This window comes from Oncorhynchus nerka, linkage group LG5 (assembly GCF_034236695.1).
Source record: "Oncorhynchus nerka isolate Pitt River linkage group LG5, Oner_Uvic_2.0, whole genome shotgun sequence".
NCBI lineage: Eukaryota > Metazoa > Chordata > Actinopteri > Salmoniformes > Salmonidae > Oncorhynchus > Oncorhynchus nerka.
The window spans coordinates 68,390,451-68,412,679 of NC_088400.1; the positions used below are offsets into that span (position 1 = coordinate 68,390,451).

The window sequence follows — 22,229 nt, forward strand, 5'->3', positions numbered from 1 at the left end:
GCTAGCTGGCTAGCTGGCTAGCTGCTGGGCAGATAGCAGTGTAGACTACGTTAGGACGACGAAATACGATAATTACGCAATTATCTTTGATACAAAGACGGCTATGTAGCTAGCTAAGAAGAAATTGCTAAGATTAGACAAATCAAACCGTTGTACTATAATGAAATGTAATGAAATGTAATGAAAAGTTATTCTACCTGCAGACCGAAGCGCTCGGATGCGACCGCTCGCTCCAACCCGGAAGTAATCAAATGCATTGCATTTGCATTTGGCATAAATGAAGGCTTTCATGCTGTTGACAACTATCTAGGTATATTTCATATGACAGTCGAATCTAATGAATGCTGTCACATACGAACAATTAGGCCTACAACTTGGATACGTCTTGAAAGACATCCATTACAACAGTTACGCAAGTACCTGTAGACCCGTTATTTTCAAATAACAGATTTCAGGACACAAGAACGGATTAAACAGCTTGCCTAACCAATTGGTACTTTTAAAATGATTTATCTGAGAAGAGACCTCCCTACTCGCATTCTGCATGTATTTGGTGAAGGCCTACGCCCCCCATTCTGTCAACCCGGGTTGTTTATTTTTAGCGCAGCCATCTCGGTCTGCTGGAGCCTTTGTGCACTAAACGCAGGCAGACAGACGAGTCGTGTCCAGAGAGACGGTGGTTTTGAGGATATTTTTTCCTTCATCCACCACCTTGAAATGTGATATGGAAATAGTAAGTCGTTGGCCAACCGCCGAGAACATTCGGTGTCAGATAAACATTTATTTAGGCTTTTTCTTTTGAACAATGGGAAGAGTAATAAGGCATCAACGATAAGCGTGATTGACAGTTGTCAAGCTTTTTCTGCAGTCACAATATTAGCTGGTTGTTGTCATGTAGGCCTAAATGAGGCCTTTCTCTGACAGTAGGCCTATAGGTTACTTCTAACATATGCCGAATTTATTAATAGGATATAGGTCCGCTATTTTCCCGAGTTTGACACAATCAGTGTGTAGGAAAATAAACCCACGGCACTGCAATGAGCTGTAGAGAGAGAATTGCTTAGTTGACTCCCGCTGGAGATGTCACAGTTTGATTGAAGCTTTTCCTCTACAAGGCGAGTCTCCCCTGGGACTGCGGTCCCGAAACAGGAGAGCTCTTCTCTCCGCTTCAGAGCGCTTTTGTGCCGCAGCAGGAGCTCTGTGTGCACGGTTCTCTGCGCTCTCGTAAAAGGACGCCTCCTGACGCCCACACATTGTTTTCTTTACGCGACGTTCTCACCAGCAGCCAGAATGCACCTAAGTAGAAAGGATAACAGCCCCGAGGTACCTTGCACTAGGGGCACATATTTGATTGAAATGGAACCCTGGGCCCGTCGAATTGGAGCAGCCAGGTTTGAGGTCAAGTGAGGGACACCTCCGTGGTGTTTGGCTGGCTGTGTCTGCTCGCCACCCATACATTTGGGGAATTTGTCACGCCGTGCTTTGAATGACACGTCTATGATTCTGTAATATAAACGGTGCAATTAGACGGCATGTCGTACAGGGTCGCATGATATCTGTTGGGTGCTCGTCTTATACTAGGCCTATAGCCTACAAATATCCTAGGTCGTTGGATAAAGTCTAGCCTACATGTTTACGTTATTGATTCATTTGTTAGGCGAATCCACATTGTAAAACCACCACCATGCCCGCAGCCAGGGGTGTTTCCTAAATCCTGACACTGTCATTGTCAAAACGTGTCTGTGTAGGCTGATCCTCTGATGCAATAAAAAACAATACAAACTGTAAAATTAAGTAAAACCATTTGAACTACTTTTTGGGTAGGCTTAGGGCCGTATTATTTTGGATTGGTTTTATGCACCAACAAACAAAGCCGTCAACCTCCAGAAGGAGTGAGGGAGAGCGCAATGGTTTGGTTTCACATTGAATTGCCTACAGGAAACGAAATAACACGATCATTAAATTATTGCGCATAAGGGGACTTGTTTTTCTGACCAGCAAGGTTTTATCCGTTCGAATAATGGCGCGCCCAACGCATCCATGGTTGTAATCAGAAGTCTGGACACGCCCGTTTCCCTGAAAATGATTCATCAATCGGAATACAACTAATCCATTTTATTTAGTAATTTTATTAATGAATTCAATTCTGTTAATGATTATGTTAATAAATATTATATTATATTGCCATAATGCAGTATGCCTAGACAATCACACAAATGTGTGCATTGGCCAATGTCACAAATATAAATGTTATATTGAAATGTAAATGAATGTAGACAGAGGGACAAATGACCGTTTAATGACGAATTGCTTGTCTCACATTGCGGTGAGTGGAACAATTCCCTTGGCTGCGAACCTCTTCGCGAAAGAACATTGCACGAGAGACCTGTGTTCTGTGTGACGACATTGCACGAGAGAGTTCTGTTCTGTGTGACGACATTGCACGAGAGACCTCTGTTCTGTGTGACGACATTGCACGAGAGACCTCTGTTCTGTGTGACGAAGGGGGGAAGTTGTTTCGTAACAGGCTTATCAAATATCTGCGGTTAAGGAGCACAGGCAGGCTGCTGCTGGGGCGAGTCGCACGAAACAAAACCAGACTACAGGCTGCTTTGTCTGGGGCGCTGCTAGGGCATCCAAGCGTCATGAGAGTTGGAGCCAAATTAGAGATAGGGGGGAGGGACTCCAAATGTGAAAGATAAAGGGAAGCAAGGCCAAAACAACAAATGGCTCAGCTGGCACTTTGCATTTTAACTGGATTAAATAAAAAAAACATGAGTTCATTTCTGGCCATTTGTGTCAGACCAATAATAGGGCCCGCTTCATTTTCTGTAAAAAAAAAAAGCTCAAGAGGTATGGTTAGATATGCAAACTGTCAAGAACGTAGAATATATATATATATTTATATAGTGCCCATCAAAAGTTTGGACTCACCTACTCATTCAATGGTTTTTCTTAATTTGTACTGTTTTCTACATTGTAGAATAAATGTGAAGACACCAACACTATGAAATAACATGTATGGAATCATGTAGTAACCAAAAAAGTGTTGAACAAATCAAAATATATTTTGTTTTTGAGATTCTTCAAAGTAGCCACCCTTTGCCTTGATGACTGCTTTGCACAATCTTGGCATTCTCTCAACCAGCTTCACCTGGAATGCTTTTTCTTTTCAACAGTCTTGAAGGAGTTCCCACATATGCTGAGCTGTTGGCTTCTTTTCCTTCACTCTGCAGTCCAACTCATCCCAAATCATCTCAATTGTGTTGAGGTTGGGTGATTGTGGAGGCCAGGTCATCTGATGCAGCACTCCATCACTCTCCTTCTTGGTCAAATAGCCATTACACAGCCTGGAGGTGTGTGGGGTCATTGTCCTGCCCCACTATGCACAAACCCGATGGGATGGCGTATTGCTGCAGAATGCTGTAGTAGACATGCTGGTTAAGTGTGCCTTGAATTCTAAATAAATCAATGACAGTGTCACCAGCAAAGCACTCCCACACCATCACACCTCCTTCTCCATGCTTCACGGTGGGAACTACAAATGCAGAGATAATCCGTTCACCTTCTCTGTGTCTCACAAAGACACGGCGGTTGCAACCAAAGATCTCAAATTGGGACTCCAGACCAAAGGATAGATTTCCACCGGTCTAATGTCCATTGCTCATGTTTCTTGGCCCAAGCAATTATCTTCTTCTTATTGTTGTTCTTTAGTTGTGGTTTCTTTGCAGAAATTTGATCATGAAGTCCTGATTCACGCAATCTCCTCTGAACAGTTGATGTTGAGATGTGTCTGTTACTCGAACTCTGTGAAGCATTTTTTTGGGGTGGCAATTTCTGAGGCTGGTAACTCTAATGAACTTATCCTCTGCAGCAGAGGTAACTCTGGGTCTTCCTTTCCTTTAGCGGTCCTCATGAGTGCCAGTTACATCATAATACTTGATGGTTTTTGCGACTGCACTTGAAGAAACGTTCTACGTTCTTGACAGTTTCCGCATTGACTGACCTTCATGCCTTAAAGTAACGATGGACTGTCATTTCTCTTTGCTTATTTGAGCTGTAATATGGACTTGCTCTTTTACCAAATAGGGCTATCTTCTGTGTACCACCCCTACCTTGTCACAACACCACTGATTGGTTCCAATGCATTAAGAAGGAAATAAATTCCACAAATTAACTTTTAATAAGGCATACCTGTTAATTGAAATGCATTCCAGGTGACTACCTTGTGAAGCTGGTTGAGAGAATGCAAAGCTGTCATCAAGACAGATTGGCTACTTAGAAAGAATCTAAAATCTAAAATATATTTTGATTTGTTTAACCCTTTTTTTGTTTACTACATGATTCCATGTGTGTTATTTCATAGTTTTGATATCTTCACTATTATTCTACAATGTAGAAAATAGTAAAAAATAAAGAAACCCTTGAATGAGTAGGTGTCCAAACTTTTGACTGTTAGTGTGTGTGTATAACATTTTTAAAAACATATATATATATATTTACATATGATCCATTCTAGGTGTTTGAAAAATGTAGAATTAACCAATTTACAGACACGGGCTAGTCCCCCTCTGGACCACACCCCCAGCCATCCTCATGTACTTTGTTCCCCCTCAGATTTTTGGTGTACATGACACCCCTGGTCTGACGAATAGGTTTTCTCCGTAGCCTATGGAAAGCAGTTCTGTGAATCAGAACAATAAACAATAAAACACTGTTTTCGCTCTAGAAATAAGCAATAAGTCTCCTTCTGCCTATTCAACAGTACATGCCGTTGATAGAGAGTGGAGTTTATCCTGGGCAAGGGGGAGGGGTGTACGAAATGGATTTATCTCTCCACTCCCTCCCGCCCTCTCCTCCTCCCTGTCGGCTGACTGAATGCTAGGGTCATGGAGGGTGTGGAGAATGAATGTGGAGAACGTGACTGAACTGTTGTTCCACTCTCTGCGCTATAGACTCCTCCTTGAGCAGAACTGGAAATTATTTAATGGTTGCAGTGAATGTGATGTCTATAAGGAATAGGTGAGGGATTTGGTTGTAGGAGTGATGCGAGACCATTGGAATTGTCCAGGCATGGTCCTACGTTGTGTGTGATCTGAGGTCCAGAGTGTATCAATTTGATGAATGTGCTAATGGCTAATAGGACTGTTATTACAGTACATTATAATGTATTTTGTTCAAAAGACAGGTATTCGTCTTCTATGTTCCTCTGTAGCTCAGTTGGTCCAGCATGGTCCTCTGTAGCTCAGTTAGACGAGCATGGTCCTCTGTTGGTCGAGCATGGTCCCCTGTAGCTCAGTTGGTCGAGCATGGTCCTCTGTAGCTCAGTTGGTCGAGCATGGTCCCCTGTAGCTCAGTTGGTCGAGCATGGTCCCCTGTAGCTCAGTTGGTCGAGCATGGTCCTCTGTAGCTCAGTTGGTCGAGCATGGTCCCCTGTAGCTCAGTTGGTCGAGCATGGTCCCCTGTAGCTCAGTTGGTCGAGCATGGTCCTCTGTAGCTCAGTTGGTCGAGCATGGTCCCCTGTAGCTCAGTTGGTCGAGCATGGTCCTCTGTGGCTCAGTTGGTCGACCATGGTTCTCTGTAGCTCAGTTGGGAGTCCCATTGGACTGCTCACATTTGGCCCAGCGTTGTCCGGGGTATGGCCCAGCGTTGTCCGGGGTAGGCTTCTGACTGGTACTCTGTGTGTGTATTGCTGTTGACTGGTACTCTGTGTGTTTATTGCTGTTGACTGGTACTCTGTGTGTGTATTGCTGTTGACTGGTACTCTGTGTGTGTATTGCTGTTGACTGGTACTCTGTGTGTGTATTGCTGTTGACTGGTACTCTGTGTGTGTATTGCTGTTGACTGGTACTCTGTGTGTGTATTGCTGTTGACTGGTACTCTGTGTGTGTATTGCTGTTGACTGGTACTCTGTGTGTGTATTGCTGTTGACTGGTACTCTGTGTGTGTATTGCTGTTGACTGGTACTCTGTGTGTATTGCTGTTGACTGGTACTCTGTGTGTGTATTGCTGTTGACTGGTACTCTGTGTGTGTATTGCTGTTGACTGGTACTCTGTGTGTGTATTGCTGTTGACTGGTACTCTGTGTGTGTATTGCTGTTGACTGGTACTCTGTGTGTGTATTGCTGTTGACTGGTACTCTGTGTGTGTATTGCTGCTGCAGTATCTAAGTTGTGCACATACTTCCATCCTTTACTTTGTTGATTGTCACCTGAAGTGATGAACTGGAACTTTCTAAGGAGACTTTTATTCCACCAGAATTTGCCCCCAATCCACATGTGGGAATTTGCATACATCTAAAACGTTGGAAGTCCCCTTGACACGTTGTTTTTGCCCCATTTCTTTGTTCAGGTTGCTTGGCAATGGTAATGTTGTTTCGTAGCTGCAATGTTGCTATGCAAATGACGAAAGCAGCGAGCCAGAGGGGAGCATGGAGGAAGCGTGAGGTGGGGACAGTTTGATGGATGAAAATGGCCACTCTCTCCCCCCTCTCCCCCCTCCTTCAATGGCTGGAGATAAGGGCAGGCCTGCATTATTGAAATCTCACGTCTGTAAACCCATCAATAGCGGGTGACTGTGTGTGTGTGTATGTGTGGTATGCGTCTGGTGTGTGTTTGTGTATGTCATCTCCTGCCCAAGGCCCCCTCTCCTTTTTATGTCGCAGCCGAGCTGAGTGGCTGGAAAGCCCCGGTGAGGCAGCAAGCTGTGTGGCTGGAAAGCCCAGGTGAGGCAGCAAGGTGATTGACTCTTTGTCAGAGCATGGCGAGCATTTCCCTGTGACAGATGAAAGCCACTGGGGCCGTTGGATTATGAGTTATGTTCTGCCTAGGAGACGAGCTGAGAGGAGGCATTTGTTATCATTGCTCTGGCTCCGTGATCCCAAACGGAAATATCAAATTGCTATACCATAGATGCTTTACATTTGCTAAGATTTGATTAGTCCAAGAAATTGATCTGTTCACTGGACGTGCTACCTTGTCCCGGACCTGCGGTTTCTTCCTCTCTCCCGGTTTCTTCCTCTCTCTCTCGGTTTCTTCCTCTCTCTCTCCCGATTTCTTCCTCTCTCTCTCAGTTTCTTCCTCTCTCTCTCTCGGTTTCTTCCTCTCTCTCTCGGTGTCTACCTCTCTCTCTCTCGGTTTCTTCCTCTCTCTTGGTTTCTTCCTCTCTCTCTCTCTCTCTCTCTCTCTCGGTTTCTTTCTCTCTCTCTCTCTCGGTTTCTTTCTCTCGGTTTCTTCCTCTCTCTGTCTCTCTCTCTCTCTCTCGGTTTCTTCCTCTCTCTCTCTCTCTCTCTCTCTCGGTTTCTTCCTCTCTCTCTCTCTCTCTCGGTTTCTTCCTCTCTCTCTCTCGGTTTCTTCTCTCTCTCTCTCGGTTTCTTCCTCTCTCTCGGTTTCTTCCTCTCTCTCTCGGTTTCTTCCTCTCTCTCTCGGTTTCTTCCTCTCTCTCTCTCTCTCTCGGTTTCTTCCTCTCTCTCTCTGTTTCTTCCTCTCTCTCTCTCTCTCTCTCTCGGTTTCTTCCTCTCTCTGTTTCTTCCTCTCTCTCTCTCGGTTTCTTTCTCTCTCTCTCTCTCTCTCTCTCTCTCTCTCTCTCTCTCTCTCTCTTGGTTTCTTCCTCTCTCTCTCGGTTTCTTCCTCTCTCTCTCTCGGTTTCTTCCTCTCTCTCTCTCGGTTTCTTCCTCTCTCTCTCGGTTTCTTCCTCTCTCTCTCTCTCTCTCTCTCTCTCTCTCTCTCTCTCTCTCTCTCTCTCTCTCTCTCGGTTTCTTCCTCTCTATCTCGGTTTCTTCTCTCTCTCTCGGTTTCTTCCTCTCTCTCTCTCTCGGTTTCTTCCTCTCTCTCTCTCTCGGTTTCTTCCGCTCTCTCTCTCTCTCTCTCTCTCTCGGTTTCTTCCTCTCTCTCTCTCTCTCGGTTTCTTCCTCTCTCTCTCTCTCTCTCTCTCTCTCTCTCTCTCTCGGTTTCTTCCTCTCTCGGTTTCTTCCTCTCTCTCTCTCTCTCTCTCTCTCTCTCTCTCTCGCTCTCTCGGTTTCTTCCTCTCTCGGTTTCTTTCTCTGTCTCTCTCTCTCTCTCTCTCTCGGTTTCTTCCTCTCTCTCTCTCTCTCGGTTTCTTCCTCTCTCTCTCTCTTTTTTTGTTCAAAGATTTTCTTTTCTTAACAATACACATACCGACATCATTTAGTTAGTTATGCTCCAACTCTCTCCATCTTGTGCCAACATCAATTATTTGTAGTCTTAGTTCCGATAGTTGTATATTTTATTTCTTGTCACCTGCTGTTTTGACTCAGTCTAGCGCTCTTCGTCGCGCGCTCTCCAGGTTCCTGCCTTTCTAAGCACTTTTTTCCTAGCCACTGCTTTTCTGCATTGCTTGCTCTTTGGGGTTTTAGGCTGGGTTTCTGTATAAGCCTTTTGTGACATGTGCTGATGTAAAAAGGGCTTTATAAATTTGATTGATTGATTGATGGTAACACACATTCGTTCTGTATTTTTCTTGACAGGATTGTACCAGTGAGGGATGGTGGGAGGCAGACTACCCATGTGGATCTAACCATCCAGGAACCACCACATCACACAAAGCATGGTAAGCTCCGATATGAAGCCCTCTCTGTAATGTAGTGTATGGCAGACCTGGAAGAGCCCTCCACAAGGGCTTTGGTTTTCATTTGGATGTAGGATTACTGTGGTGTAGCTACTCCTCCACTGGGCTGCCTGCAATCATTTCTAAATGGGTCCTGCAGTTGATCCAATAGGAGATGAATCAAACACCTGCCCCCGTATCGTACCGTGCTCTGGCAGGAAACCCAATTAATCCACTTCCTGGCATCAGTACTCTACTCTGTCATGGACTCGCTCTGTCCAAATAGTATTTAGCTATCTCTCAAATACTTTGAGTGTTTGATTGAGCCTGCCTTGCAGTACGAGTTGGGTGAAAATGTGCACTTTTGGAACGATTTCATTGGTGCCATTGCGCCAGGCAGGCTCAATCAAGTGCAGCTGAAGTATTTGAATAAAAACCAATACTGTTTGAACCCAGTTATGGTTTGGTCTGTGGGAGTAGAACAGAGGGCTGGTCTACTGTAGCGGTACATCAGCAATCCAGGTAGACATGCATCCCCCTGCTAGTGATGATGGATCAGACTGATACATGTCATTTGCCTGGCTGCCTCAAAGGCTTCTCTTCCCCTGTTAGGAATCAGATGCAGCTAGCGCTTCCCTCTTACAAGAGCCAGATAGAGCAAGGATTCAATCCAAATGGCACCCTATTCCCTATATAGTGCACTACTTTTGACCAGAGTAGTGCTCTAAATAGGGAATAAGGTGCCATTTGCAAAGCAAGGCTCCAAATTCTGCTGCTTGTGTGGCGTCTCTCCAATGACCTTGACTTTCCCTTGTTGTAGAGTGGGTCCGGAGACGTGTTCTTAAGTGTTGTGGTTACAGTATGGAGACAGGGCATTTTAAAATGGAGCTCTCTGTTAAATGAATCCCCCCGTGCTTGATTAATGGAGATGTATTACTAATGTGCTCCTAATGGAAATTCTACAAAATATACCCACGTCTCCGGCTAGTGGTCTCTTGATTTGTGTTAACTGTTTAAGAGGGTCTTACTACAGCTTTAAAAGTTGATAGTGGATCTATTTTTATTGAGGGGAAATTCAACTTATTATATTTCCAAAAGTGAGTTAATTCACTTTAATATTCTCTAATGTAATATCACAAGAGCTTGTCTAGTAGGACTCCACAGTATGCTGAGAAACCATAAACGTGTATAAATGAGAACATCATCCCTTTAGTGCTATAAGGCTCAGTCTCTCATCCCTCTCTTTGGCGTTGTGTGTTGTCTTGTTGCAGGTGGATGCGAGTGCTGCTTGCAGAATGAACCCGCTAGCTGCCCTGGGCATGGACCGTAGCAGCCTGATGAGGGAGAGCCTCCGCGTCCACGGAGGGATGGTCTACCCGGGCATCCGCACCTTGTCCGCCTCCGAAAAAGCCAGAGAGGGGGTCTCCTCCTTGCCCCTGGGCTACGACCTAGTCTACAAACCCGAAGGGTTGACCTTGGATGGCAGGAAGCCTGGTAACGGTTATGTGGGTCTGTATAAGAGCTCTCCCCCTGGGTTGCAGAGGCCTGGTGGAGGAGGGGAGGGCCTGGGAATGGAGCGGCGTGTGGGGCCTGGAGATAAACCCTCTGAACTGGGCCTCAACGGCAGCAACGGCTTCCTGCGACTTCCCTGGGCAGTAAACCCGTACGCGGACCCCGGACTGTACCCCTTCCTGGACTCCTCCAAATACGCAGCCCTCAACATGTACAAGGCCTCGTTCCTGTCCCAGCCCTCACCCTACCTGCCCCAGCACCTGGCCTACCAGTCCCTGTGTGGAGGGGCGGGGGGTAGCGCTGCTGGGGCAGAGCGCCTCTTCTACATGCCCCCGTACCCCCCGGCCCCCATCTCCTCCCCCTGGCCCCTCCTATGAGGATCCCCATGGCCACGGTGGTCCCCAACACCCTCTCCCCGATGCAGGGCCTGGGGCCCCGGATTCACCATGAGGCCTCCCCCTATGGGTCCCAGCTTCACCAGCAGCACCAGGCCCACCAGCAGTCCCAACCCCATCACCAGTCACATAGTGACAGGCAGCCCCAGTCCCAACCCCATCACCAGTCACATAGTGACAGGCAGCCCCAGTCCCAACCCCATCACCAGTCACATAGTGACAGGCAGCCCCAGTCCCAACCCCATCACCAGTCACATAGTGACAGGCAGCCCCAGTCCCAACCCCATCACCAGTCACATAGTGACAGGCAGTCCCAGTCCCAACCCCATCACCAGTCACATAGTGACAGGCAGCCCCAGTCCCAACCCCATCACCAGTCACATAGTGACAGGCAGCCCCAGTCCCAACCCCATCACCAGTCACATAGTGACAGGCAGCCCCAGTCCCAACCCCAGTCCCATAGTGACAGGCAGTCCCAGTCCCAACCCCATCACCAATCACACAGTAGAGACAGGCAGCCCCAGTCCCAACCCCAGTCCCATAGTGACAGGCAGCACAACAACAACAGCAGCAGCAGTAGTAGTAAGCTCAGCCGGACTTCCTCTAGTAAGAGCTCTGGCAGCAGCAGCATTCACAACAGTAGCAGTATTACCAGTAGTAGCAGTAGTAGTGCTGGGACTGGCATTAGCAGCAGCCTACCAGTGGACTCCACCCAAGCACTTATAATGCAGTCCCCCCGCACAGCCCCCCACCCTCCCCAGACCTCAGTCCCTCCCCCCTCTCCTCTCATAGACAACAGCACTTTGGACATCCAGAAGTCACTGTTCAGAAGCCCTCCCTGCTCCTCCACCACCACCACCTCCCATCCTTTCTACATGAGCAGCATGTCCTCTGAGCACCGCTCCCCGGTGAGGTCCGGCAGCAACACCCACAAAGCTAAAGAGCAGGGCAGCAGCTCAGAGCACAGGAATGTGGAGAGGAATGGGGAAAGGAAGCGGAGCCAGTCCCCTTTAAAGACATTGTCCTCTGATAGACCAGCAGTACTACAGGCTCCTGCCAAAGACCCTGCGGACAAGCCTCTGGATTTGTCAGCCAAAATCCTGGAGTTGGAAGGCTCCCCCAACGGATTCCCCCCAAAACTAGAGGCCTTGGCTAAGCTGGGCTACTCGCCCGCGGCTCGATACGGCTTACCCCCCAGCCGGGAGCTCCTCAAAGAGACCCTCTCCCCGTCAGGGGCTTCCTCCAAAACCTCTGAGAGGCCTGAGATCATTAGCACTTTACGCTCCTCCTGGGTGGTGCCCAGCTCGACCCCGGTCCACGACAGCTCCAGCTCAGACACCAACCACAACAAAGACCCCTCCGTCATCAAACATAAAAACCTGGAGAACTTGTCTTCACAGCAGCAGCGAAGCTCTTCCTGTCCCAGGATAGGTGAGGTCGATGGGGCTGTCGCCCCCAGCCATGTCCCAGCTGTGGTAGCCCCTTCTGGGAGCCGACCGTCCTCTGCCTCCGCCTCTCCCAAGGTCAACGGTGATTGGCCAAGATCCTCCCCCAACTACTCTGAGACAGCTCCTTCTTCCAACAGAGTGGGCAGCCATCCCTCTTCTGGGAAGCCATTGAAACCCCTCAAGAAACCAGAGGCTCAGGAGATGCCCTTCAAACCCCAGCAGCCGCCCCACTTAGACAACAGCCATCCGTCCGACAACAGCCATCCGTCCGGCCACCCCCCTAGCCAACTCTACCTCCCCCAGAGTGACGGCTATCTTCCCCCTAGCCTAGCCTACGCTAACAGATACCTGCCCTACTCAGTCCAGGAGAGCATGTCCATGCCCCACATGCCCATGCCAGGCAAAGGCCCAGTGTACCCCCACCCTGTTCTGCTGGGCAGCAGCAGCCTGTACCCACCCCGCCTGCCCCCCAAGCACGGCCTCCCGTACGGCATCCCCCCCAGCCACGGGGACTACCTGACCTTCCATGACTCCCAGGAGATGGTCCACCCCCTCATGTCCTCGCCCCACACAGGCTTGGACCTCAAGACCAGCGAGCGCCTGCAGGAGCCCCGGTCCAGGCCCAAGGAGAAGATTTGGCAGCACCACGAGGACTCTGCCCCGGCCTACAAGACCCAGGCCCCAGACACTAAACACACCCGCAGGGGGGACAGAGAGACCGACAGGTCCACATGCCTGGGCTCAAAGAGCCTCAACCACAAGCCCCTGGCGGGAGCTAGAGAGGAGATAGTCTGTATCGATTTAATCCAAGACGATGGGGACAGCGACTCTCCTGACCAAAGCTGTATCTCCATGCGCTAAGAGAGGAGACCCTTCCAAACCTGTGGGTAGTGGGAGTATCGGGAGAAACGAGGGGAGAGAGGCAGAGCTCCAGCACATGCTCCGTACCGGCCAGGCTGTTGAACTCAGGCCAGGCCAGGCCCACAGGCAGGCAGAGCAGCAGCAACGCAGCCAGCTGTGGCTGGGCTTCCACCCTTCCTCCCTCCGTCCTGAGCCCCCTCCCTCTCCCCCTGCCCTTTCCCCAGACATGAGGAGGACAGCCCCAGCCCTGCAGAAAGCAGCCCCATCTCTGACCTGCCAGAAGAGCAGACCCTTCGCTGTGCAAGAACTTCTGGAGACCGCACCTCTTTGAACCGTAGAGACCAATCTTTAGAGGGCCTTAAGAGCAGGGACTGTACTTTTGAGGACCACACCTCTGTGGACCGTAGTTCTGGGGACCGCAGTTTCTGGGACCATACGCATGAGGACTGTACTTTTAAGGACCGCAGCTCTTGGGACCGTACACGTGTGGATCTTACATGTAGGGTCCGCTCTTGCGAGGACCGCACCTCCGCAGACCACTCTCCTAGGGAACGCACCTTGAACGAATCTGGGTTTAGGAATGAAAGGACCATGGACCACTACTCGGACCTGGACAAGGACATGCACACGGACACAGAGTCCCACGAGGGTGAGGAGTACGACGACCAAGGCTGCCCCAGGGCCAGGAGGTCCAGCCTGGCCAAGCGCATCGCTAACTCCTCTGGCTACGTTGGTGACCGCATCAAGTGTGTCACCACCGAGCTGTACGCCGACTCCAGCAAGCTGAGCAGAGAGCAGCGGGCACTGCAGGTAATCTCCCAGAACACATACATACCTAACCCTTTTAAAGTCTTTAAAATCATCTCCTTTCCTGGTTCCTACAGCGAAGCAGTATGTGTTGGCTTTTGTTCCAACCCAGGAAAAACACACCTGATTGAAAATCAAGATTTGGGATTTGATGATGACTTTCATCTGGTGTTTTAGCAGTTTGGACCATAAGGAAGACTGATAGGATGGGTCTTTCTAAGATTTCAGCCAGTCAGGTTTCACTGGGCAGATCTAAAGGAGATGGTGGTCTATAGAGAGCAGTGGAGTTGGAAGTACGAAGCTCTCTGCTCTGTATCAGCCCCCCTGCCCTGCCAAGCCCCGTCTCCACAAGCTCCAGTATAATTACTGTTGGCCGTTGCCTTGCCTCCGCTCTGTCTCCCTCCCTCCCTTCCTGTAATCCTCCCGCCTCCCTCACCCCCGCCCACGCTATGAGCCCGTGGAGCTGCCCTCCACTGCGCTGGTGTTTTAGTTCGCAGAGAGAGCGAGTGAACACAACACGCTGTGTGTGTGTGTGTGTGTTCCCGCGCTGCTCAGCCAGGCAGAAGCTAAGCTGCTGGCTGAGTGTGTGTGTGTGTGTGTGCCATGGCGGCCTGTCGGGCTCTTACAGCCACGGGCTATTGTTAACCTGCAGGTGAGGCCTGGGGATGGGGGGATAGATGGTGCTGAAGGAGGGGAGGGATAGAGGTAGAGCAGCCAGCCCCCTCCCTTCTCCCAGTCCCCAAAAGGCTCCTCTGTCCTCAAATTATACTCTGTTAACCTCCCCTCCCCCTCTCCCCCATCCTCCTCCCCCTAGCTCTGTTGGCTGAGCGCTGGGGTGCAGAGACAGCCTGGCTCTCTCAGCTCTGCTCTAGTGGAATCCTGGCCAATTCCCAGTCCTTCTCCGACGGTGGAGATTAGCGCCCGCTAGCAGCCCAACCTCTGCTAAACCGACTCAACACAGCCATGCAACTAGAGCGGCTCTCGCCCCAACCCCAGCCCTATTCCCCGGCCTTATTCCCCAGCCTCATTCCCCAACCCCATTCCCCAACCCCAGCCCTATTCCCCAGCCTCATTCCCCAACCCCATTCCCCAACCCCAGCCCTATTCCCCGGCCTTATTCCCCAGCCTTATGCCCCAACCTCATTCCCCAGCCCTATTCCCCAGCCTTATGCCCCAACCTCATTCCCCAGCCCCATTCCCCAACCCCAGCCCTATTCCCCAACCCCAGCCCTATTCCCCAGCCTCATTCCCCAGCCTCATTCCCCAGCCTCATTCCCCAACCCCAGCCCTATTCCCCAGCCTTATGCCCCAACCTCATTCCCCAACCCCAGCCTTATTCCCCAGCCTTATTCCCCAGCCTCATTCCCCAACCCCAGCCTCATTCCCCAACCCCAGCTTCATTCCCCAGCCTCATTCCCCAGCCTCATTTCCAACCCCAGCCCTATTCCCCAGCCTTATGCCCCAACCTCATTCCCCAACCCCAGCCTCATTCCCCAACCCCAGGCTTATTCCCCAGCCTTATTCCCCAGCCTCATTCCCCAACCCCAGCCTCATTCCCCAACCCCAGGCTTATTCCCCAGCTTCATTCCCCAACCCCAGGCTTATTCCCCAGCTTCATTCCCCAACCCCAGCCTCATTCCCCAACCCCAGGCTTATTCCCCAGCCTCATTCCCCAACCCCAGCCTTATTCCCCAGCCTTATTCCCCAGCCTCATTCCCCAACTTCATTCCCCAACCCCAGCCCTATTCCCCAGCCTTATGCCCCAACCTCATTCCCCAGCCTCCTTCCCCAACCCCAGCCCTATTCCCCAGCCTTATTCCCCAGCCTCATTCCCCAGCCCTATTCCCCAGCCTTATGCCCCAACCTCATTCCCCAACCCCAGCCTTATTCCCCAGCCTTATTCCCCAGCCTCGTTCCCCAACCCCAGCCTCATTCCCCAACCCCAGGCTTATTCCCCAGCTTCATTCCCCAACCCCAGGCTTATTCCCCAGCTTCATTCCCCAACCCCAGCCTTATTCCCCAGCCTCATTCCCCAAACCTAGGCTTATTCCCCAGCCTCATTCCCCAACCCCAGGCTTATTCCCCAGCCTCATTCCCCAACCCCAGCCTCATTCTCCAGCCTCATTCCCCAACCACAGTCTTATTCCCCAGCCTCATTCCCCAACCCCAGGCTTATTCCCCAGCTTCATTCCCCAACCCCAGCCTCATTCCCCAACCAAAGTCTTATTCCCAGCCTTATTCCCCAACCCCAGCCTTATTCCCCAGCCTCATTCCCCAACCCCAGCCTTATTCCCCAGCCTCATTCCCCAACCCCAGTCTTATTCCCAGCCTCATTCCCCAACCCCAGCCTTATTCCCCAGCCTCATTCCCCAATCCCAGTCTTATTCCCAGCCCTATTTCCCAGCCTCAGCCCTATTCCTCAGCCTCTGCTTCTGCTGCCTGGTCATTGATTTACCACTGAATTAATGTTTTTTATATGGGAGCCCAACAGGGAGGTTTCTATGACGCCCAAGATTGTGTGCTCCAGTGTTCATGTCTTCTAGATTGTCATTTGGCTGTCAGAAACCCTGTTGTATTGAATTTGATCTATAGGCTATTATAAATTGGGTGGTTTGAGCCCTGAATGCTGATTGGCTGACAGCCGTATAACACGGGTATGGCAAAACATGTATTTTTACTGCTCTAATTACATTGGTAACCAGTTTATAATAGCAATTAGGCACCTCGGGGGTTTGTGAATTAGGCACCTCGGGGGTTTGTGGTTTATGGCCAATATACCACGGTTAAGGGCTGTATCCAGGCACTCCGTGTTGCGTCGTGCATAAGAACAGCCCTTAGCTGTGGTATATAGACCATATACCACACCAGCGTGGGCCTTATTGCTTAATTCACACCTCTGTTTACCTTGCTACTCTGACTTGTTTATTAAATCAATTCATATGCATAACTGTGTGATGTTAATAGGATGGGTTTTAATATTAATGAATGTCAGTTTTCTATATCATTGAAATGACAGTTGTATGACTGAAATGACTGGCCAAAAATATTGAGCACCCGTTTAATTCAATTACTTAGATGGAAGGCTTAACACAAGAGGACAGTAAATTAAGTCAACCTGCTGCTTACTGTGAGGTCAGTTCATTTACACTTCTTATTCCAAAATTTGACAAATTATTATTTTCATTTTGGTTTTTGCGGTTTCAGGAGCGTAGTAGAAGAATCAGGCTTTTCTGTCGTTGTTTTTGTGTGTTTCTGTTAGACAGCCAGTCAGGAGTAAAAGTGGACAAGAGGCATGGAGTTCTGTTACCAGACCATAACTGTTTTATTGATGTCAATGTTGTTAAGCTGTTGTTGAGGTGACCTCACTGTAAAGCATGAACGGCTACAGAGAGAGTCAACAGAGAGTCTAAAATGGCTTCCTTTCCTTGTCCCCTCTCCTTCCTCAATCTGCACTAATCTGATCTCACAACAAGTTGACAGGTGAAGGTTAGGCTACATAACAAACATCTCTCCAGAGGCTGGCGTTCACCCTGTCAGCTCTTGCATCCACGTCAGTGCAGATGACGGAAAGGAGACCATAACTGAAGGGAGGAAATAAGGGAAGGAAGAAGGAAGTCACTTTGGCCTTTGGGGACGCAGACCCTTAGTAGAGGAGCAGGGAAAGAGGCCTCGTGCGGAGAGAGCGAGAGAGAGAGAGAGAGAGAAAAAGAAAAAGAGAGCAGCGCAGGGTCGGTCTCATGACTGTGTGTGTGTGTGTGTGTGTGTCTGTAGCGTGCTATGCTGCGCTTCTCTGAGCTGGAACTGAAGGAGAAGGAGGGAGGAGGGGCAGCGGTGGACTTGGCAGACAGCCAGCGTGAGCGGAGAGAGGGGGATGGAGATGGAAGAGAGGACAGGGCGCGCTGCCAAGGCCCAGCCAGAACGGGGCCAGGGGCCTCAGCCCTCACAGACGAGGCTGAGAAGGACGGTAAGAGGAACCCGGAGCACTCCACATACACACACACACACACACACACACACACACACACACACACACACACACACACACACACACACACACACACACACTACCTCAAAGAGCTGCTGCGTACTTCCTCCCTGCCTAGGGACAGCCCCAGAGCTGTAACACGGTGCAGCAGCTCGTAACCAGCGGATACGGGGAGGTAAACACATCCGCCCGACCTGCCTAGCCTCCCCCTCTCTCTCCCTTCCTCATGAGGGCTGACGGAGGGGTTTTTCTCTCTCTATTGTAACAAAACAGCCTTCATATTTAACCCTTCCCTGTCCTTCCTCCATAACAGGAGCTGCTTTGCATATGAAGCCACACCATTAGAATGCGTGGGAGAGGAATTTGTAGTCTATATTAGGGGAAGATATTTCAACACGCTGTGTGTTATAGCTCTTACAGCATAGTGCAGGTCATATAGCTGTTATGACATAGTGCAGGTCATATAGCTGTTATGACATAGTGCAGGTCATATAGCTGTTATGACATAGTGCAGGTCATATAGCTGTTATGACATAGTGCAGGGCATATAGCTGTTATGACATAGTGCAGGTCATATAGCTGTTATGACATAGTGCAGGGCATATAGCTGTTATGACATAGTGCAGGTCATATAGCTGTTATGACATAGTGCAGATCATATAGCTGTTATGACATAGTGCAGGACATATAGCTCTTATGACATAGTGCAGGGCATATAGCTGTTATGACATAGTGCAGGTCATATAGCTGTTATGACATAGTACAGGGCATATAGCTGTTATGACATAGTGCAGGTCATATAGCTGTTACGGCATAGTGCAGGTCATATAGCTGTTATGACATAGTGCAGGTCATATAGCTGTTATGGCATAGTGCAGGTCATATAGCTGTTATGACATAGTGCACGGCATATAGTTGTTATGTCATAGTGCTGGTCATATAGCTGTTATGACATAGTGCAGGTCATATAGCTGTTATGGCATAGCTGTTATGCCATAGTGCAGGGCATATAGTTGTTATGGCATAGCTGTTATGACATAGTGCAGGGCATATAGCTTTTATGGCATAGTGCAGGTCATATAGCTGTTATGACATAGTGCAGGGCATATAGCTGTAATGGCATAGCTGTTATGACATAGTGCAGGGCATATAACTGTTATGACATAGTGCAGGGCATATAGCTGTTATGGCATAGCTGTTATGACATAGTGCAGGGCATATAGCTGTTATGACATAGTGCAGGGCATATAGCTTTTATGACATAGTGCAGGGCATATAGCTTTTATGGCATAGTGCAGTTCATATAGCTGTTATGACATAGTGCAGGGCATATAGCTGTTATGGCATAGCTGTTATGACATAGTGCAGGGCATATAGCTGTTATGACATAGTGCAGGGCATATAGCTGTTATGACATAGTGCAGGGCATATAGCTTTTATGGCATAGTGCAGGGCATATAGCTGTTATGACATAGTGCATGTCATATAGCTGTTATGACATAGTGCAGGTCATATAGCTGTTATGACATAGTGCAGGGCATATAGCTGTTATGGCATAGCTGTTATGACATAGTGCAGGACATATAGCTGATATGACATAGCGCAGGTCATATAGCTGTTATGACATAGTGCTGGTCATATAGCTGATATGACATAGTGCAGGTCATATAACTGTTATGACATAGTGCAGGGCATATAGCTGTTATGGCATAGTGCAGGTCATATAGCTGTTATGGCATAGCTGTTATGACATAGTGCAGGGCATATAGCTGTTATGGCATAGTGCAGGGCATATAGCTTTTATGACATAGTGCAGGTCATATAACTGTTATGACATAGTGCAGGGCATATAGCTGTTATGGCATAGCTGTTATGACATAGTGCAGGGCATATAGCTGTTATGGCATAGTGCAGGTCAAATAGCTGTTGTGACATAGTGCACGGCATATAGCTGTTATGGCATAGTGCAGGTCATATAGCTGTTATGGCATAGCTGTTATGACATAGTGCAGGGCATATAGCTGTCATGGCATAGTGCATGTCATATAGCTGTCATGGCATAGTGCACGTCATATAGTTGTTATGGCATAGTGCACGGCATATAGCTGTTATGGCATAGTGCAGGTCATATAGCTGTTATGGCATAGCTGTTATGCCATAGTGCAGGGCATATAGTTGTTATGGCATAGCTGTTATGACATAGTGCAGGGCATATAGCTTTTATGGCATAGTGCAGGTCATATAGCTGTTATGACATAGTGCAGGGCATATAGCTGTTATGGCATAGCTGTTATGACATCGTGCAGGGCATATAGCTGTTATGACATAGTGCAGGGCATATAGCTGTTATGACATAGTGCAGGGCATATAGCTTTTATGGCATAGTGCAGGGCATATAGCTGTTATGACATAGTGCATGTCATATAGCTGTTATGACATAGTGCAGGTCATATAGCTGTTATGGCATAGTGCAGGTCATATAGCTGTTATGTCATAGTTGTTATGACATAGTGCAGGGCAGATAGCTTTTATGGCATAGTGCAGGTCATATAGCTGTTATGACATAGTGCAGGTCATATAGCTGTTATGGCATAGCTGTTATGACATAGTGCAGGGCATATAGCTGTTATGGCATAGCTGTTATGACATAGTGCAGGGCATATAGCTGTTATGGCATAGTGCAGGGCATATAGCTTTTATGACATAGTGCAGGTCATATAACTGTTATGACATAGTGCAGGGCATATAGCTGTTATGGCATAGCTGTTATGACATAGTGCAGGGCATATAGCTGTTATGGCATAGTGCAGGTCAAATAGCTGTTGTGACATAGTGCACGGCATATAGCTGTTATGGCATAGTGCAGGTCATATAGCTGTTATGGCATAGCTGTTATGACATCGTGCAGGGCAGATAGCTTTTATGGCATAGTGCAGGTCATATAGCTGTTATGGCATAGTGCACGTCATATAGCTGTTATGGCATAGTGCAGGTCATATAGCTGTTATGACATAGTGCACGGCATATAGCTGTTATGGCATAGTGCAGGTCATATAGCTGTTATGGCATAGCTGTTATGCCATAGTGCAGGGCATATAGTTGTTATGGCATAGCTGTTATGACATAGTACAGGGCATATAGCTTTTATGGCATAGTGCAGGTCATATAGCTGTTATGACATAGTGCAGGGCATATAGCTGTAATGGCATAGCTGTTATGACATAGTGCAGGGCATATAGCTGTTATGACATAGTGCAGGGCATATAGCTTTTATGACATAGTGCAGGGCATATAGCTTTTATGGCATAGTGCAGGTCATATAGCTGTTATGACATAGTGCAGGGCATATAGCTGTTATGGCATAGCTGTTATGACATCGTGCAGGGCATATAGCTGTTATGACATAGTGCAGGGCATATAGATGTTATGACATAGTGCAGGGCATATAGCTTTTATGGCATAGTGCAGGGCATATAGCTGTTATGACATAGTGCATGTCATATAGCTGTTATGACATAGTGCAGGTCATATAGCTGTTATGGCATAGTGCAGGTCATATAGCTGTTATGTCATAGCTGTTATGACATAGTGCAGGGCAGATAGCTTTTATGGCATAGTGCAGGTCATATAGCTGTTATGACATAGTGCAGGTCATATAGCTGTTATGGCATAGCTGTTATGACATAGTGCAGGGCATATAGCTGTTATGGCATAGCTGTTATGACATAGTGCAGGGCATATAGCTGTTATGGCATAGTGCAGGGCATATAGCTTTTATGACATAGTGCAGGTCATATAACTGTTATGACATAGTGCAGGGCATATAGCTGTTATGGCATAGCTGTTATGACATAGTGCAGGGCATATAGCTGTTATGGCATAGTGCAGGTCAAATAGCTGTTGTGACATAGTGCACGGCATATAGCTGTTATGGCATAGTGCAGGTCATATAGCTGTTATGGCATAGCTGTTATGACATAGTGCAGGGCATATAGCTGTTATGGCATAGTGCATGTCATATAGCTGTCATGGCATATTGCACGTCATATAGTTGTTATGGCATAGTGCACGTCATATAGCTGTTATGGCATAGTGCAGGTCATATAGCTGTTATGACATAGTGCACGGCATATAGCTGTTATGGCATAGTGCAGGTCATATAGCTGTTATGGCATAGCTGTTATGCCATAGTGCAGGGCATATAGTTGTTATGGCATAGCTGTTATGACATAGTGCAGGGCATATAGCTTTTATGGCATAGTGCAGGTCATATAGCTGTTATGACATAGTGCAGGGCATATAGCTGTAATGGCATAGCTGTTATGACATAGTGCAGGGCATATAGCTGTTATGACATAGTGCAGGGCATATAGCTTTTATGACATAGTGCAGGGCATATAGCTTTTATGGCATAGTGCAGGTCATATAGCTGTTATGACATAGTGCAGGGCATATAGCTGTTAGGGCATAGCTGTTATGACATCGTGCAGGGCATATAGCTGTTATGACATAGTGCAGGGCATATAGCTGTTATGACATAGTGCAGGGCATATAGCTTTTATGGCATAGTGCAGGGCATATAGCTGTTATGGCATAGTGCAGGTCATATAGCTGTTATGACATAGTGCACGGCATATAGCTGTTATGGCATAGTGC

At 48.3% G+C, this 22,229-nt stretch overlaps 1 protein-coding gene across 1 annotated transcript in view; it reads left to right on the plus strand.

The window, feature by feature from the left end:
* The first annotated feature begins 6,430 nt into the window (after nucleotides 1-6,430).
* LOC115129995 (BCL-6 corepressor-like) overlaps nucleotides 6,431-22,229 on the plus strand; it is a 48,041-nt gene continuing 32,242 nt past the window's right edge. The window contains 10 exon segments of the mRNA XM_065018202.1: nucleotides 6,431-6,441; nucleotides 6,665-6,724; nucleotides 8,486-8,534; nucleotides 8,536-8,568; nucleotides 9,837-10,437; nucleotides 10,440-12,753; nucleotides 12,755-12,977; nucleotides 12,980-13,591; nucleotides 16,664-16,720; nucleotides 17,360-17,552. Of these exon segments, the coding sequence (XP_064874274.1) occupies nucleotides 6,431-6,441; nucleotides 6,665-6,724; nucleotides 8,486-8,534; nucleotides 8,536-8,568; nucleotides 9,837-10,437; nucleotides 10,440-12,753; nucleotides 12,755-12,977; nucleotides 12,980-13,591; nucleotides 16,664-16,720; nucleotides 17,360-17,552 (4,153 nt within the window).